The sequence below is a fragment of the Neodiprion pinetum genome, chromosome 4 (assembly GCF_021155775.2).
Source record: "Neodiprion pinetum isolate iyNeoPine1 chromosome 4, iyNeoPine1.2, whole genome shotgun sequence".
Lineage (NCBI taxonomy): Eukaryota > Metazoa > Arthropoda > Insecta > Hymenoptera > Diprionidae > Neodiprion > Neodiprion pinetum.
Genome location: NC_060235.2, coordinates 2487448 through 2503110, shown reverse-complemented (window position 1 = coordinate 2503110; position 15663 = coordinate 2487448). Strand labels below are relative to the sequence as shown.

The 15663-nt window shown below is 37.2% G+C and overlaps 3 protein-coding genes across 6 annotated transcripts in view; 2 read left to right on the top strand and 1 right to left on the bottom strand.

Moving 5' to 3' along the window:
* Positions 1-8803, top strand: part of MICAL-like (protein) — a 26334-nt gene extending 17531 nt beyond the window's left edge. For 2 of the 4 annotated variants that reach the window (XM_046622121.2, XM_046622122.2), the window contains exons 5-11: positions 5067-6856; positions 6988-7216; positions 7298-7618; positions 7717-7852; positions 7943-8174; positions 8260-8372; positions 8457-8803. In XM_046622121.2, coding sequence (XP_046478077.1) covers positions 5067-6856; positions 6988-7216; positions 7298-7618; positions 7717-7852; positions 7943-8174; positions 8260-8372; positions 8457-8644 — 3009 coding nt within the window. In that variant the 3' untranslated portion in view covers positions 8645-8803. Of the gene's footprint in view, positions 1-2262; positions 2317-5066; positions 6857-6987; positions 7217-7297; positions 7619-7716; positions 7853-7942; positions 8175-8259; positions 8373-8437 lie in introns of all 4 variants that reach the window. The other 2 variants (XM_046622124.1, XM_046622123.2) reach the window with 2 other exon arrangements.
* On the bottom strand, positions 8793-13475 carry LOC124216975 (protein-lysine N-methyltransferase EEF2KMT). The gene is made up of 5 exons (XM_046622157.2): positions 11887-13475; positions 9891-10046; positions 9604-9801; positions 8995-9502; positions 8793-8929 (listed from the first exon to the last, which is right to left on the bottom strand). Exons 1-5 carry the CDS (start codon positions 11968-11970, stop codon positions 8793-8795), a joined length of 1083 nt encoding a protein of 360 aa, XP_046478113.1. The 5' UTR covers positions 11971-13475.
* LOC124216976 (uncharacterized) lies at positions 12209-15663 on the top strand. Its single transcript, XM_046622158.2, has 4 exons — positions 12209-12420; positions 12521-12786; positions 12871-13090; positions 13221-15663. Exons 1-4 carry the CDS (start codon positions 12309-12311, stop codon positions 13676-13678), a joined length of 1056 nt encoding a protein of 351 aa, XP_046478114.1. The 5' UTR covers positions 12209-12308; the 3' UTR covers positions 13679-15663.

The following is a 15663-nucleotide window of genomic DNA, read 5'->3' as shown; positions in this document are numbered from 1 at the left end:
ACGATATAGGTATAGATTTAAATCAACCGAATCTGACGAAGAAGCTTCGCTTCTATTTTTTTTTGGGTAGTAAAAATATAACGGCGTTCAACATTTCTAACAAGGCCTCGTCCTCACCTGGCGGTCCTCAGGGTCAAAACAACGAGTTTGATGGTGAAATATTTCCACCGTTCACTTAATGTACGAACTTAAACGCGTTATTATACCCGTAAAGGAAATGCTTACCTGCATAAATACGCGTACATACATACCTAGGTGGGTACATGTTGAGATAACGGTACAAGTTTCGTCGCCGCTTATTAGCAGTCTGAACGAGTACGCATAAACCCGGCTTAAACCTCTTGACTTATTATTTTCCTTCTTCTTCCTCTTCTTCTTCCATCACCTCATCATCTCATTCTTATTCTCTTGTCCTGCAGTCCATGGATGTACACATTAGGGTGGTCCAATAAAAAAAAAACGACCATTTGTTTGTGTTTTTTTTCAAAGTCAACACGTTTGATAGTTGCAGGAAGAGGAAATAAGATGTCTGTTATAATTTCAATATTTAGTGATTCCTGACAGCAATTTTCCATTTAATGATTAATAGGGGAAGGTACATTAATCTCCCATTTTTGTAGGGTATAATTTACTGCTCCGCAACAAAGGTCTTCTAATTTTTTCCATAGCACAAATATTTCCAAAAGTTATTCAAGGTCAAAATTGAAATCACGTATATCTTCGCTGTTTTTTTTTTTTTTTTTTTTCTTTTCAAAGATCAAAAATCAAATTTTCTCTCGCTTATAACAAAGTTCCGTTCTTACCACAGCGTAGGATAGACGCCGTCCTTTCATTTATATTACAAGGTGTAAGGGTACGTGTCGGATGTACGAGCTGACTTTCAATCGCATGATCAATAAACCACGGAAGAACGTACATAAGCGTTATAAACTTTCCAATGATCGGATGGGGCATCGAATGGGATTAGACTTTGGATTGTAATACAGACGGCGACACTCACATGGAAGGAAGCTTGTTCAGTTATGTAGTCGGGTATATTGTTGTAACCGCCCTCTTCTCTCCCCGCTCCTTTCATGCCATGCGCTACTCTTGCTATTCTCACGATTTTACAATTAGCCCACTTTCAACGGCGGCCCCGGAAAATTTTACCATCATGCACTACGTGCATAATCTGCCTCGTTCGTTTATATGTGCCAGCGTATTGTATGCACCTGGTTAACCGTGCGCTATATATCCAACGACTTTCCTTTATCGCAGTTCTGATTGCGAGCCAAGTATTGTCAACGACTGCAGATATTTCGACGAATACGCAGGATCGTGTTTCGAGATTATTTTATTTCCGTCGAGTCTTCTGCATCCTCGTAACATTATTATTCTTTGTCGTTCGATTTCCCTATCTCTGTACATATATGAGTTATATACGATTGTACTTGTATGATTTTCATTTACAGATTTTCGTCTCGTTTCTTACCTCAGACGATTTTGACGGAGTGCCCTGGTTGTTTTCGACGTTGTTGTACATATGTTGAAATATTCAAGTACGCTTGTTTCAAACACGGAAAAGGTCTTAACAGACTCATTCTATACGCTATTATAAACAAAAACACGGCAATTCATCTTCCTTTCACGCAGAAATAAAAAAATTTCATGGATTCTAGAAAATTGCAGTAGTAAATTCGTAGATTATGCCATTTCTTTATTTCTGCATAAAATGAAAATGCGTTGCAGTCTTTTTGGTTCAGAATTGTGTATAGAATAGGGCCTATAGACCTTTTTTCGCGTTTGAGATACGTAGACTTCGATATTTAGAAATATTCACGTCAACGTTGAAATCGAATTCATTCATTCATCCGTCCGTCCTTTAATTTTTTCACACCGTCAATTGCAATCGTTTTATTTGATTTTTTACATTCTGATTTTTGTCTCGTACCCTTATAATACTGTATGTTCAACAACGTTGTGGTCTTTTATTTTCTTTTTCGTTGTTCGTCTGTCCGTTTTTAGCATCATCATCGTCATCATCATCATCGTCATCATTATTATTATTATTATTATTACTATTTTTACCGTAGTAGCGCATGTGTGAAGTATAATGTAATGAGTTAGTATACATGCGTTCGTTGCATTATATCATACGTGTAATATGTTATAATCACACCGATACGATACGATATTCTCAGTTCGCTATTGTCGATCATTTGTAACGACGTTGTCCTATCATTCGAAATTCTTAACACTTCACTGTTTATTTTTGTTCTCCAGGAGGAAAGCTTGGACTTAATGGGGCAATATAAACCTGAAATATTCTGCTAGAAGGTAAATCGCTTTGTTGTTTATTGTTTTTGCTTACTCACTCACTCACTTCTCACTCTGCACTATAATGTTTATACATCTAACGGCGGCGGCGTTTCATGCTTATTAAATTAATTGTTTCGCTCACAACTTTTACTGTAAACGTCAGGTATTGTACATACAGTTTGTCTTGTACGCAGAGAGAAAGAAAAAATGAAAAATTTATGCTCATTATTTAATTTTATTTTTATTTTCACAGTTTACACTATCAAATTTAACTCGCCTGACCTCTCTGCAACTTTATTATCCCGCACACTGTTCACGTCGCATGTCACACCTTCCTTACGGTATTTATTATATGTTTATTTATACATGGTGGTGCGGTATTGGTTTCTCATACTCACATTTATGCATATACATGTTCTGCACTTCATCGCTCTCACGCGTATAACGATAATAATTATAAATCAAAGAAATTTTTATTTTTTATTTTAGACATAGAGGCGTTGCAAAGAAGTGAGAATTGACGTTAGGAGTCAAATATTACGCGTACCTGTAACGTGAGATCTATTCGTTGATAGATTTGACTTAAAGGGTTATTTGTAGTAAGGGATCATTTGAGGGGGGGAGACCGGCTTAGGACGTTTTTTTTTATTTTTTTTTTTAAATTAGTTTCATGAGTTTTTTTTTTTTACCGGCAATAAAGTAATGTACATAATTTATTGACACTTTGAGAACATTTTATACATCATATATTCAAATGAACATCGTAATTTTTTAAAAGTATTTCCATGGAAAATAAGGGAGATTGCAACTGCCACCCATCGGAGGTCACCATCGGACTGTCTAGATTCTGGAGGCCACAGGTTTTAATCTGAAATCAATAGGGTTTCAAGTTTACTTTAAGGACATGTCCTTCTTCTATATGAACCTAAATTTGGAGTAATATTGTTTAAAAAAAAAAAAAAAAAAAACACGGCAATAAATTGTACCGTTTTGTTTAAACACCTGAGTTAGCAATTTTTTCGGGGAGAAGATGGGTTCATGTAGAAGAAAATTTGAAACCCTATTGATTTCAGATAAAAACTGTGGCCTCCAGAACTTACACAGTCTGATCTGCGCATCTTCCATATTTTCCGAGGAAATATTTCAATGAAATTATTGTCATTATTTGATTGTATGCACAAAATGTTGTCAAAGTTTTAACAAATAATGTATATTCCGTTCTTGGCAAAAAAAAAATAAATAAATAATAATTCATAAACATATTTTCCCTCCTTGACGATGAGTTTCCTGTATGCATAACTGTTTCCGTTAGGTGTATACGTCGTTGATTACTTAAATTGCCAAGTAGTGTTCTTATATCGGGCTATAAAGACGATGATTAGGCGGTACTTGACTCTATGCACACTTGAAAAATGTAAGCAGGTGGTGTAGGTGGTGTAGGTAGGTATGTACTTGGTGGGTGGGTATTTGTGCAATGTAATTCTAAGAATTTCCCGTAGCGCGGCAGTCAGGTCGGGTATTACTACCATTGAAAATAAAGAAATAGAGAGAAAGGGAGGAGGCGTCCCTCCGCTCCGTAGGGTCTTTTCTCTCCTCACCACTCCTACTAGGTACTCACCGTATAATCTTACTTAGGCACATAGGAAGCGGCAACGAAGAGAACCCTGTCATAAGCCACGCGGTGCTATTTATACTTCAGTATCGCGTGTGTCGTTCGCGACGTCGTTGATGCCACTTTGATTTTTGGTATAAAGTGTGTGCGGACTCCATACTTGCGTTGTAATAATTTTATAAAAAAATATTATCGCGTCGCCGTATTTTTCCTCGCGCTTGTTGTAACTGGACAACAGTCGTATTTGTTGCCTTTGATATTTGAGCGGTATTTAAAAGATTTCATGTCAACGACCCTTGAAGTAATAAGACTAATTTCACGAAATTCGGCTCTAGTTAATTATTTACACACAATACATGACTCGAAAAAGGAATATTTAAATGAAAAAATAATCGTTATTGTATAAACATACTATACATATTCAGAAGATATGCAGCATGAGGAGGAATATTCAACGGTAGTTATGATACCTGATACAGACTGTGACGTGTCTGGTGATTCGGAATCCCAGGTTCGCTCCATGTTTTGTTTATTTATTTATTTATTTTTTTTACAATATTTTAATTGTTCTAAAGGTTTCAATTTTTTACCATGTCTATAGGAATTTTTTTTCATCTTGACTTCAACTTATTGGAATTCACGATGGGCCAAGACGTAGTATTAATATATTCATTTCGAGTTGGCGCTAAATCAATTACTCGCCTCCAAGTGCCAGCGTTAGAATTATCAGACGTTATGTCATTGTAAATATGTGTCCACGTCTCATTTTACAAAACTATTAGAGATCCCCCGTTTTCGTGTTACATTTTCGCCTAAAGATTGTAACTGACACTGCAGGTGCAGCTGCGAAAACCGAATGATGTTACAGATTTTTAAGGAAAATTGCATAACGAATCTAGATATTTTTTAGCTACCAAGATATACGCCCGATAGAGAGAGAAAAAAAGATGGATTCATTTTCACGCGAACGGTGCAGGCATGATTTCCAATGTAAAAAACCGTCAAAGAACGTGTGACTTCGGGAAATTCCAATAACGCACTGCGTGCCCCCCCCCCCTCATTGTATGTGCTCCGCCACAGTATATAGTGACGTTCATTAATACATAATAAATCTCTCTAATCCTTGGTTTTTTTCTCCTTTTTTTTGTTAATTTAGATGGGGGTTCGTCTGGGGGTGAGAAAGGAACCGTGCGTCGTTTGCGGTCTGCCAGTTTTCCTCGCCGAGAAATTGGTAATCTCGCGTTCGCTGTACCACCGGACCTGCTTCAGGTGTGCAAGGTGCAACAATCAGCTAACCCTTGGTAATTATTACGAGACCGAGGAGGGTCAATACTGCTGCGAGACATGCCCGGACGAGGAAGCCACGGTCTCCACTGTTCCGGTTATGTACCAGGACTATAACCAGACCGCGTTGTCGGCCGGATTAAGAGAGCCGCTCGATTATCGTCCGCCTCCGAGTCCGACTTACAAACGGGCTCTCAGCGACGAGGAGAAGAGCTCGAAGCGTACGAGCAATTCTGCCGTCACTTCTGAGGTAGCGAAAATCAGGCTGAACTTTATGACGAACCAGTTGCTTGTCGGAAACGAGGACAACAACGAAGTGACGACGAACGAACTTCGGCCGCGAACGACTCCAGCGAATGACGAGATATCACCGCAACATCCTGCAGATAACGAACGTCGGACCCCAGACGAATCGGACGATAAAACATCGGAGGTTCTTCTCGGCTGCAGTTTGCCTGTAGCTGAGCCGATGTGCGAATCTCCGACTTCTTCTTCATCTTTTACGCCGACAAGGTCGTCGTCGAATCCGACGATTGAAGTCAGCGGATTTGAAGAAGGTGGTAGAGAAGGAACGCATTCACCCGCGGCCACGACGACGACGACCCCGAGGCGTAACGAGGAGGAAGAAGAGGAGGAGGAGGTGAAGGAGGAGATCGGTGTAAATAATAAAGATTGTAATTTAAGTCGTAACTATAATAATGTTGTTAGTAATCAGCGTCTAACTGCCACCGCGAATCATGACTTAGATGATAGTAATAAAAGTTTAATGTGTAACGAGGATACCAAAGACACGCTTGCTGCCCGCGGAGACGAGGCACGGATCAGCGAATCTGCTGGACAGCGTCTCTCGCTCGTTCAGCAGCGACTGATGATTTTTGAAAATAATAAACAGCCAGATGTTGTCGAGGAGAGAGCAAATGAACCAAATTCTGTTTCTGTAAATAATATTGTTCTATCGAGTAAGAAGACAAAGAGGAAAGATAGGGAAAAGGAGATTGAGGAAGTTGTCGACATGGAAGAAAATGATCGGAATATTGGAAGTCCTCAAGAATCCGATCCAATATCGAAACAACAGAAAAATAAATCTCCCGTGATTTCACAACTGGATACCTCCGATGATGTCGAGGTAGTTGAGCACGAATCGTTCAAAATTTACGATGCAAAATCGTCGACAGATAGTGTTGAAACAATAAATACGACGGATGCTCAGGTGCCTAAAACCCAAAACACTACCAGTCTACTTAATGTGTCGGGTGTAGATTTGAGTACCTCTGGTGATTACCCAGAAGACTTGAACCCCTTTCAAAGTGATGACAGTGATGAAGATGGCAAAATCAAGGAAGAAATCCCTCAACGACCCGCAGCGGTTCATAATAAGTCTGATAAATATGTATCTACTAATCCTTTCGGCAGTAGTGACGACGAAAATGAGAATGACCAGGAAGTTGTTCCCCCGCGTCCAGCTGCACGCAACAGTTCTTCGGTTGTTAATAAGACTGAGAATACACAGGGTGCGCAGCCTCCAGTCAGGCGACGCCTTCAAGCGCCACAAATAAATCTCAATCCCTTTTGGAGCGACGATGAGGATTGTGAAACCGACGAAGATAACTCAGGGACCAACATTGATAAGGGTACGCCAGTGCCGAAGCCAAGAACAAAGAAGTAAGTCTGAGTATTCAATCCATGAGCTGATTTATTACTCGGTACTGAAAAATCTGTGTACATTTAAAAATTTTACCTCTTGACCAGTATTTATTTTTTACTGAAGTTGATGGTTTAATATTAATTTATAGACTAACTCCAGAGCCCAGCCCTGTACCACGAAAGACCTCCCTGGATCGTGGAGGACATTATGCTTCTAACACTTCTATAGGAAGTGCGGGATCATTGATTACGCCGGGTGGTACTTATCGCAAGAAAAAACCAGCGCCACCACCGCCTATGGCTCAGGAAATGTTCTCCACTACCTCCACTTTTGATACCCTTACTTTACAATCGCCAGATGATTCACAATCCGCAACTGTAAGTTGTTAACAATAGCTTGCGCGATTGATCATGTATTCAAATCGCAGTGATTTATTACCATACTTAAAAATATTTCAGGATGTTCCTTTACGCACGCCACGCATTCGAAAGACTAAACCGGCGCCACCACCGCCAATATTCACAAGTACGCCACAAAACATCACAGATCTATTTTCTTCTGAGGAGAAAAATGCGGAGGAGAGACGATCCGGTATTTGGGATGATCAGAAGAGCAGTAAAGATGAAACCAACAGAAATCGGCAAAGCTTATTCAACATACCTGACACCGATGAAGGCGGTCAACACTACTCTGCAGCCTTTGTGGATAAAAGTGCTCAGGGAAAATGGAAGAGAAAAAAAGGTCCTGCGCCACCGCGACCAATTCCGCATAAAAGAAAAGTAAGTTAGTCACAATCCAATCTTGAAATGTTGTTTACGTAATATCGCAAATAAGGTTTCTATTTTTTAATTTCTTGTCAACATTCCTGTACTTTCAGATAAAAGTCATGTCCATAAAGGATGTAAAATTAGAGCTGGATGAGATTGAATTACAGCAACAAGGTCTGGAGAAACAAGGTGTGAGACTCGAACAGTTGATCAGGGATAAGTGCGAAACTGGGCAAGAAAATGAAGGTACGTATTTTTTTGTGAACGATGGGTCCTGCCATTTTTGTGTCTCATTTTAAATTTAAATTGAGTCTAATTAATGAGCTTTTTTTACAGAACTGACAAGCTTACGTGTGGATGTGGAGGAATTGGTTTTGGAACTCTTTGCACTAGTGAATGAAAAGAATGAACTGTTCAGAAGACAAGCTGAGCTTATGTTACTCCGTAGGCAACAAAGACTGGAGGAAGAACATGCAGATGTAGAGTATCAAATTCGGTGCTTGATGAGTCAACCAGAAGCAACCAAAACAGACTCCGATAAGCAACGAGAAGAAGTGCTGATACAGAGGTTTGAAAAGAATACCTATCTACAACTTGTAACGAATCAATTTCGTAGTGTTAGTCAGTAGTAACATTATCTAATGCTAATACAGATTGGTGGAAATTGTGGAACGGCGTAACGAAATTGTTGAGTGCCTTGAGATGGATCGTCGCAGGGAAGTTGAGGAGGATCGCAGCATCAATGAGCAAATGGGAATATTTGCCGGTACGAACTGTTGATCGTTATTATATTTAGCCAATATAATTTATCCCTTATTTTCAATGATATAGCAATCCATTGATATTTCAGCCAAGAGTAAGGCTGATCTAACGATGTGCGGTAGCAATGACTCACAAAGTTTGCCCATTACCAAGAAGGAAAAATTGAAGGACAAAGTAAAAGAAAAAAAAGTGAAGAAAAACCATAAGAAGGATGCCGACAAGGATGTAGATGAGACTGAATTGAAGCTAAAACGTCACAAAAGAAAATGGTTTTAAGTTATATTATCTCAAGTTTAGTTTGTCGTTGAGCTAATAAGTTCAGTTTTTATTTAATACTTTTATATACATATATTTTTTTTGCACAAGATTTTATTATTTATGACTGTGTATCATATAGTTATGAGCTTAATAATAAATGACATGTTTACAGCTTAACATTATCTTCATTAACGGTAAATGAAGAATTTACTATTTTCATCATTCGAATAGGCGTGTCATCCGTGCGAATGAAGTGCTCTCGTTTTGGGAGCTTCATTTCATGATAAACCAGATCATGGACACCTGTAAGTGGTAAACGTAACGAAATTACTAATAAACACTTGGCAATACCTTCAGTGGCTACTTACCCAATATCTCTGTAAATTTTGATATGGTGTCTGCATTTCGAATTGTAGCAGCGACTACTGCGTAGGTACCATTTGTTGCCAGTAGGTGGTTTAATGCTGAAGCAAGGCTATGGAAACAGCTATCATCGTACAAGACATCGGCAGCAAGGATTATTTCAGCGTCAACAGGAATGCATGCAGTCTTATTTGAGCCATCGTTAATATTTTCCCATGGTAAACATCTAACATCAATGTTTACTCCATTGTGATGCATTTTTAGATTTATGTTACTTTCATCCTCGTAACAATTTGATAGGGAATCGTTATCCGTTGGAAAATTAATGTGTATGTTCTTGCATAGCATGGTAAGAACGGCAGGATGAAAGTCTGAGAATATGTATTCTTTTGGTGCACAGGAACGAATAATGGCAAGACCAGTTAGACCGACTCCGCAACCAAGTTCCAGTATCTTCCTTCCCCTCAGAAGTTCCTTGTTTTCCATGCACCATTCTGCCAAACCTAAACCAGCCTGGTTTGAAACAATTGTAAGAAACAGCATTGCTACTTTATATCTGCATATGTATTTGCCACTTTTTATGTAATATTTACGAGATTTAATCCAATTGTTACCTGCCAAGTGCACAGGCCAGTCGTGCCTAATGAAACAATGCTAACACTTTCCTGCAAGGTGATAGCATTCGTACAAGTAGGATTCTCGTTGTATAAAAAGTGTCTATACTGGGTCGAACTCTCTCCATCGTCAGAAGATACCAAACTACAATAAGTACTATACATTTCGTCGTGGACTTCGTTACAATGGTTTTCCAGCTAATAGACAAAAAATAAATATTCCGTCAATTACAACTCTAACGTTCTACCAGAATTGATATTGATGATTGAACAAATATTGCGCAAACCTCGTTAATCAGCCGTTTCAAAAATGATTTTTGGTAAGATCGTTTCATCGGATATTTCTTTACAAGTTCGGTATTCACGGTTTTTTCTAAAATCTTTCTTTGCATTTCTGGAGTCATTGCCTCGATTATCTCTGCAGTTGTATCGTTCCTAAAATTCTGACATAAAAAACGCTAATTATAAGCCCGACTGATTGAATTTTTTGGGTAATTTAAAAGTTGAATTTTTAAATTGACAATAGCAACAGTGATATTCGATAATGCGAGAGTTAATCATTTATTTTCCTAAATCACCGTATAGAAGATCAGCCTTCTGAAATCTTGCTGAAAAAAAATTAAATATATCATCGATGTGCGTATATTTCATATGACGAATGTACGTTTCAAGCGGGTCGAAAGCCCCATTCAATGAAGGCAAAAGTTTTAGAAAGAATTGTAATTGGCGCGTTTTTGCGAGCCGTTCAAGTCTGAAATTAGAAGAGAATCGATATGTATACGACGCTCTAGAATCATCGAACGATAAACAAAAGAACGTCTAACAGAGGTTGCCCGCCAAAACAATTGCCGAGGCGCGCTAGTTTAGTTCGGAACGTCGGCAAGTTCAGGTGCGTGTCGGTGTCGAACCCGCATCATTATTTACGATATTACTAAATGCACAAAACTTTTGTCTCTCGAGATATTGGATCCGGGTAAAAAATTAGCGCTTAAAGTAAGTAATTATTCGTTTTCAGTCGAAGACGTGTTAATCGAGTGGTGTAATTATACGTTTTCAGTCGAAGACGTCTTCATCGCGTCGTGTAGTTTGAGCAAGTTTGGCGTTGAGGTGACTAATAAAAATAAATTGACCATCGATGTGCCGTTTAAAATATATCGGTAACGGATTCATAGATCTTATTTCCTTCTCATACATTTGTCGGTTCGTTATTTGTCAGTAACGTGAATACTGAACAATAAATAATGTTGATGAATATTAATATATAACACGAAGTCGTAACTACCTATATTCGTAAATATATAACTCGGATGCAACCAAGTTCTGGTGTGACGCGAATCTTTTTTTCGCGTCATATAGATAGTAGGTACGTAGCTGATTGTTTCCGGGTGATGTGATACAAGTGAAAAGTTTCTATTCTTCTTGAGAAAAAGTGATTTCTCCTTACGAACGTGTTGTTTATAGTGTACGCGGAGTTTATATGCAAGTATTAAACCTCGTTTGTTTTTGTTTCAACGTAAATAATGGTAAGAATTCATCCAAACGAATATCGCGTATTCAGGACGCCTGCAGTGTTTTTGTCGCGTCGAGTTAATTGAAGGGATCTCTTCGATTTCGTATTCAGTTAATTACGGTTTTTCGCGCAAGAATGTGATCTAGTTTTCAAACATCGAAATCTTCACGTCTAGTGCTTTAAACAAGTGTATAAATTTCATGCATTCAAATCTTTTGAAATTGAAGTGAACAAAGTGCAAGTGCTGTTCATGAGTGGATTACAATACTTCGAAATGATGCAGAGGGATAAAAATGAATCGTCGAGAGCCGTTAACGTGGTAAGATTTTTTGTCAATCCAGTTTTTCCTGATTTAAAAAAAATCTTCACTTACAAGCAGTATAGTATAACTTATAGAAAAAGGATTATTACAATCTCATTAAAATTCTTTTCATATTTTGTCGTGAGAGACTTTCATGATAGTTGAACATCGGCTTACAATTTTTTCTCCCCACATTTCAGCTCTGCAGTAAAATGCCAAATGCACTTAGCGGTCGGCAGATTTGGTAAGTCGCATGATTTGATTTTGTGCTTCACTTTAATTCAGTGCATTCATAGACCATTCTACCTTGCTACTATTTTCCTCATGCGAATATGAGCAGAGAGCGCTTTTGGCAAACTTGCATCAATTGCTAAAAAATTATCTTTCTTCCCCTGCTATTTTTTTTACAGCCTAATTGACTCTTCCTTAAAGTATAAAATTAAGGCTGAGAAAGTAGCAGTTATGTACTCACGTTCCATCTCAGTTTGTTTATTGGCGTACAGGCAAGAAATTGTCTCTGAACGAAGTTTAGGTCGATATTACCTCTCTCCTCCATTATGACAACCCAATGAAACACCTGATTGAATTTGCTTCGCGTCCTTGCGGGATAAATGTTCGTTTCTTAAATTGTTAATTTTAATCATTTGCCGTAATTTTATCTACCACGTGTAGCTGTCACTTGACGGTTCGTATTGAGAGGTTATACTATTCAAAACTTACGACTACTCGTCGGTAAAGTAGACAGCGATGGTATAGGTACCGTCCTTACCAAAGTAGGGCGCAGTTACTCATTGCAAGCCCACGCAGCTCTAAACTGTTTCCGCGTATTCCCACTGAAATGTAATAATACTTTGAAGTGGGTATTATTCCGCGTTTAGTTGTGACGTTTTAGTCATGCGTTTAGTCTTTGACAGTTCGTTAAAAATGCGTAAGTTGTGTATCATAGTAATAATTTGTGTGCTGTCAATGCTTATCGCGACAGATACTTCCGCGTACATTACGGGCTGTAAGTATTTGCCTGAGTAAAAATTATGAATCTAAAAGTAAACTAGACGATTAGCGGGAAATTTCACATGAAATTGTACCTAACCTAAATTTACTTCCAGACTCGATGGAAAGTGAAGATATTTGCCATGGTCTAGGCAAACAAAAAACCAATGAATTACCCAACATTGATGATTCGGCTGTGATTATTAAGCCTGACCACATGTTCGATCGATGGACTGCGATCACTGCCGATCGAACATGCAAATTTGTTTTCAAAACTGCAAACCGTCATATAGGCTTGTTCGCCGTTATACAGAAAATGTCATTTCGAACTAACGGAACCAACCCAAATAATGGAACCAAGAATTGCATAGATTATATTCAGGTAAATCAATTTAATTTTATTGTCAACAGCACCGGCTATTTGTCGCAAGACAGTTGTGAAACATTAACAGAAATATCTTATCAGTTCAAGGAAGATAGCGGAAAAAGCCATAAGTTCTGCGGCACATTTAATCAGAGAGACAAAAGCTCTCAGGAAAGTACGGAAACACCAAATTCCATACAATTTGGAAAATTGGAATTTAAAAGTCCCAAGGGAAAATTGGAGACTCACATATCAATCTCCAAACAAAGATTACTGCCTGGCGAATATCTGGATATTAGCATTGTCTACACGCCTTACAAAGGTGTTTTTTTATTATGTGACAACTTGATTTTCTACTTACTTCGACTTGATCCTTACTAAAGGATATCATTTGTTCAATTCCATTAAACAGTAACGAAAATAGGAATCTTACGTAGTTTTTTTTTTTACAGAATGCAACAAAGTGAACGATCCAAGTAAATACCCACCAAATACTAACAATACATGTATATGGGCAGGTTATTACTGCGATGGTTATAAAAATTGTGCCTTTGACAATTGCCTGGATGAGGCTGGTTGTGAAATACCTGTCGAAGGCACCTCTGGTACAAAGGTGACCATGGGTGCCGTGGGTACGCTCATATTTGCCTTCTTATTGTTTCTCACGTGTTTGTGGGTTTGTCGCAGGCATAAAAAATTATGTTGGTCTCCTGACTGTGCTGGACCGAACGTTGACAGTGCAAATTCTCAACCCTTAGATTTGGGAATACGAGATGTTAATAGTCAGTCGAACGTTCCCAGTGCGCCAATATTACATGAACCAACGACACGGCCTGTTCAGGACAAGGATCTACCTCCGAGTTACGATTCACTCTTTCCAGATCCAACCGTAGCTGGAACTACTACGTAATTTTTTTATCTGAGTCAGGAAGTAAAACTTTCATTTGCATTTATAGTCATTAGTTCAAATCGTCAGAGTAACTGACTGTTGGACAAATATGAAAATGAAAATGAAATCTCAGTCGGAATTTCGTGCCAAAAAACAAAAAAAAAAACGACATTTCGATTTTTGAGAAGCGCTGAACAATTTTTAAAGCCTTCTTCAATTTATTTGCGCAGGATACGTTTTTCAATGCAATATTTTCTACAACGATAACGTTTTCGTAGAAGACACATGTACAATCGTTTTTCTTTTTTTTCTTTTTTTTCAATTATTGGTAAAACAATACCGTAACTTTAATTGCGCTCATTCTTTATAGAAAATCGTGTTTTTTTTTCTCTTGAATGCTAGATAAATCTGCCACACGGGTACTGGCAATAGATATTTGACGTGTGATAGAATATTGGCAAGGAAAGTGAGACTAAAATATAATATTTGCACTCGCATGTTGTATTTCGTGTGATAATTGGTTGGCTTTACAAATAATAAGTAAATTCAAAGCATGATTTCGATAAGAAAATTAAGATCTTCTAAATCATGCATATTTAGTCTAAACTAAAGTCTTTTCCTGCATTCATAAAATGAGAAAATTGTAAATACAGCAACTATCAGCCAATCTCTATTTAACAATACAAATAACTGCGTACATACTGAAGTACAGAATCTCCAATGTGATAGTTTTTAATTATTTTTATACTATGAATATAAAATAATATTTGAACAAATTTACTACCATATAATACGAAGCGCATACCGACCGCTGCTTCGATAGTTGGAATATTTTGCATCATCCGAGTATACTGTTTATCACAAAATAAGTTTCCTACGGTCGTTTGTAAAGCTGTATATTAGGGTGGGCCAAAAAAAATGAGTATTTTTTTTTTACTTTATACTCTGAAAATCGGTTGCTAGATACCTCTAAAGAATTCTCACCAAATATGAGCTCTTAATTTTGATAACAAGGTCCTCCGCTTTACAATTTTGCATTTTTTCCTGAGTATTAGAAACAAAAATTCATATCTCTTTGACAACTGTTCGTTAAAAAATATCTCTCCTCATATTCTTGTAGGAAATCGAACGCTCTACAAAAAAGGTCTCTTACAATTTTTTCGTAAACCTTACCGTTTAAAAGATATCAAAGCTTAAAGTTTGATTATTTTAAGAGAAATTTCTGTTTTGCTTATGAATTTTTTTACTCGCTTACAAAAAATTTTGATGAATTGCACAACTCATAGTTTTGTAGGAAATTAACTGCTCTACAAAAATGGTGTCTTATGATTTGTCGATTAAGTTAAGCGTTTAAAAGATATTCATCGTCAAACTTCAATGCATACTAATTTTAACAGTTTTTGATGAATAATTCGAAAAATTTCAATTTAATTTATAAGTTTCACGAAAATTTATTCCAATGTGAGTTCCTAAGAAAAGAGAAAAATAGTATAAAAATATATATTAAAAATTAAAAATTAAAAAATATATATTATATAGAACTAAAAAAATAAAAGAAAAATAGTTTGAAACATTTCTCTTTTCTTAGGAACTCACATTGGAATAAATTTTCGTGAAACTTATAAATTAAATTGAAATTTTTCGAATTATTCATCAAAAACTGTTAAAATTAGTATGCATTGAAGTTTGACGATGAATATCTTTTAAACGCTTAACTTAATCGACAAATCATAAGACACCATTTTTGTAGAGCAGTTGATTTCCTACAAAACTATGAGTTGTGCAATTCATCAAAATTTTTTGTAAGCGAGTAAAAAAATTCATAAGCAAAACAGAAATTTCTCTTAAAATAATCAAATTTTAAGCTTTGATATCTTTTAAACGGTAAGGTTTACGAAAAAATTGTAAGAGACCTTTTTTGTAGAGCGTTCGATTTCCTACAAGAATATGAGGAGAGATATTTTTTAACGAACAGTTGTCAAAGAGATATGAATTTTTGTTTCTAA

Excerpts from the sequence above, each read along its gene's own strand:
- LOC124216976 (XM_046622158.2), top strand. The coding sequence starts at position 12,309 with ATGCGTTTAGTCTTTGACAGTTCGTTAAAAATGCGTAAGTTGTGTATC. Across the intron at positions 12,787-12,870 it reads ATTGCATAGATTATATTCAG|TTCAAGGAAGATAGCGGAAA; the intron begins GTAAATCAATTT and ends ATATCTTATCAG. Across the intron at positions 13,091-13,220 it reads TGTCTACACGCCTTACAAAG|AATGCAACAAAGTGAACGAT; the intron begins GTGTTTTTTTAT and ends TTTTTTTTACAG.
- LOC124216975 (XM_046622157.2), bottom strand. The coding sequence starts at position 11,970 with ATGGAGGAGAGAGGTAATATCGACCTAAACTTCGTTCAGAGACAATTT. Across the intron at positions 10,047-11,886 it reads TAAACAAACTGAGATGGAAC|AATTTTAGGAACGATACAAC; the intron begins GTGAGTACATAA and ends TTTTTATGTCAG. Across the intron at positions 9,802-9,890 it reads TGAAACGGCTGATTAACGAG|CTGGAAAACCATTGTAACGA; the intron begins GTTTGCGCAATA and ends TTTGTCTATTAG.